Source organism: Brassica napus, chromosome C4, assembly GCF_020379485.1.
Source record: "Brassica napus cultivar Da-Ae chromosome C4, Da-Ae, whole genome shotgun sequence".
Classification (NCBI taxonomy): Eukaryota; Viridiplantae; Streptophyta; class Magnoliopsida; order Brassicales; family Brassicaceae; genus Brassica; species Brassica napus.
This window is the reverse complement of record NC_063447.1, coordinates 36,927,789-36,930,419: the sequence shown is the minus strand read 5'-3', so window position 1 is coordinate 36,930,419 and position 2,631 is coordinate 36,927,789. Positions and strand designations below refer to the sequence as shown.

Genomic DNA, 2,631 nt, shown 5'->3' with positions numbered 1-2,631 from the left:
ATGTTGGACTGTAGTTTCGAAGCTTACCAAACTCCTGTGGTTCCTGGGGCTTATATTTCACCCAGAGTAAGCATATATATATACCCAACAACCTTTATTCCACAAGTTACATACAATTGGCTCACTCGACCACACCTTTTTTCCAGGGACGTAGTAAAAAATTGATGAAAAAACATAGATCCAAGTTCGAGGTTTTAGCCCAAGTTGCCGGGAAATACTCAGGCGATAGCAAGGCCTAGGAAACAAAGAAGTCAAAGAACGATTTCGTCGCAAGTAACTTTTTGGAGACAATGGAAGCTGAGGTTAAGCCTCAACCTTGTCGGGAGAAACCTTCTCAGGTAATATTGTCTAAGGACTGGTTTAGCTCTTGGTCCTTCCATCACACAAGAAGAAAAACTCCAATATTGGTAAGATCAAGTCACTCGCTAGCTATAGTACCGCAAGTTATTTATACAATTTTTTGTGTTTATTTGGATTTATGTAGACGGGAAAAGAAAGATTTGTTCCACGAAAGAGGGAGGTTGTATTAGCCAAGAATCGCAAAATATGTATCCCTTGAAGAAAAGAAAGTTGTTTTACAACAATAGTCGACCTGAAGCACATGATGATCCGTACCGGTGTGGATCATATATCTTTTTGAGGTCAAATATATACGAACAAATTTTATTTACGTAGAATTAGATCTCTTGTCGTATTTTTCAGTCAAATTTGTTATCGAATCGTTGAAAATCTCGGAGCTATTGATGGACATTCCCGAATCAGCCACGGTCGGGTCACTGAAAGTAGCGGTATTGGAGGCGGTAACACGGATTCTTAAGGACGGACTAAATATTGGAGTGCTTGTACGAGGTGAAACCATAGTTGATGACTCCAAAACGCTTCTTCAGATTGGGATTTCTCGTGATGTTGATGGAAACAACCACAACCTTAGCTCTTTGGGATTCACGCTAGAACCGCAGATATCAGAAACAACAGCAACGTTAACCACTATTTCTCCAAAAACGCGATTTAGGAAACACAATTAAAGCCGTTGACCAAACTATAACCATAATAAGTAACATTTTCATCCATAAATAAGATTCTTTTTGGTATAAACTAATGCTACAACCAATGCTCTTACGAGAAAATTGTATATTATATGAATAAGCATTCCTAATTTTGTTGTTCTTAGTACCTTCTAATAATGACGGTCAGAAATATCATGATAGTCAATTTTTTAAATTCAAAATTAGGGTTCTAGAGTCCATGGAGAGCAATAAAACGAGGCCAGCTAAATCTGTAGTTCAGGTTCTCATGAAACCGCCTACGCAGCAAGAGATGGTTCACCGAAGAATCAGAAGGCCATTCACTGTCTCAGAAGTACAAGTACTGGTTCAGGCCGTGGAAAGTCTCGGCACCGGAAGGTAATTAATTAATTTATAAGCTCTAGTTCCAGCTTCAAGCTATAAATTGGGCATGTTAACTATTGAATTTCAGGTGGCGCGACGTTAAGTCTCATGCATTTGACCATGCAAATCATCAAACTTACGTTGATGTCAAGGTACGTAGTACTTACTTTTTATAAATTACAAAAACAATATATAGTCGATTTTTATTGTTGATAAAAATAGTTAAATAAAATAGGCATATTTAATAATATGTGTAACCTAAAACAGGACAAATGGAAAACGTTGGTTCACACCGCAAAGATATCAGCAAGGCAAAGAAGAGGCGAACCTGTGCCTCAAGAGCTTCTTGATAGGGTTTTAGCCGTTCACGCTCTCTGGTCACCGATGAATAGGAACTCAAGAAGACAAAAACGCTCCTTGTAGGAAATAGTTTTATTTTTGATAAATATAAAACAGTTTTGATATACAACTTGGGTTAGATTCTATTTCGAATGATTAAGTTTAGTATTTTGATTTATACACAAAAGATTGTTCGGTACTTGAACATTCCTACCGGTAGATAAAAGAGTATGTATTGGTAGATAAAAGAGTATGTACAACTACTCCACCAAAAGTGATTTGGGAACATTTTAACCCGGGAAGGTGTGGTTGCTAGATTATTGAGGTGGTGTAGCTTCTCAGTCACTATATAATGTTTCGACTACAAATGGGGATCCCACTCACAAATGTCTACAAAGAAAAATCTTGAGAAACACAATTCATATGTTCTACCGTTCTCCGTTATAATGCTCTATTATTGTGGTCATGTGGTGTATCTGTATGGTAAACTAAATATGACATATGACAAAAATATCTTAAAAAAAATATGTTTTTTTTGTTAATTTGCAGTGACATATTTTGTAACCATGGTAAGTAAATATTTTCTTTATTAGGATTTTATCTTCTTCTTTTTTTTTTTGTCACGGGTTAAGGGGGTGTATTCAATATAACATTTGAGGTGATTTAACTTTTAATGAAGTTTTAGATGATTTCAATAAGTTGCAGAAATTTATGTGATTTTTGTTAAACCACTCTAGAATATAACCTAAAATCATGGGATTTGAGTTTTAATTTTTTTAACTAAGAAACTCCACCTAAACACCCTAAAATAACCTCAAAACTTTAAAATTCCACAACTTAAAATATTTTCAATAAAAGTAGATTTTAGAGTATTCTACGAAATGTTAAGTTCAAAAAAAGTAGA

General features: G+C 35.3%; 1 protein-coding gene across 1 annotated transcript; it reads left to right on the top strand.

Moving 5' to 3' along the window:
* On the top strand, positions 1 to 1,811 carry LOC125586047 (telomere repeat-binding protein 6). The gene is given in 7 exon segments (XM_048755835.1): positions 1 to 66; positions 147 to 359; positions 361 to 619; positions 703 to 1,029; positions 1,241 to 1,403; positions 1,477 to 1,540; positions 1,656 to 1,811. Coding segments are annotated over 7 exon segments (1,248 nt in total).
* The last annotated feature ends 820 nt before the right edge of the window (positions 1,812 to 2,631 follow it).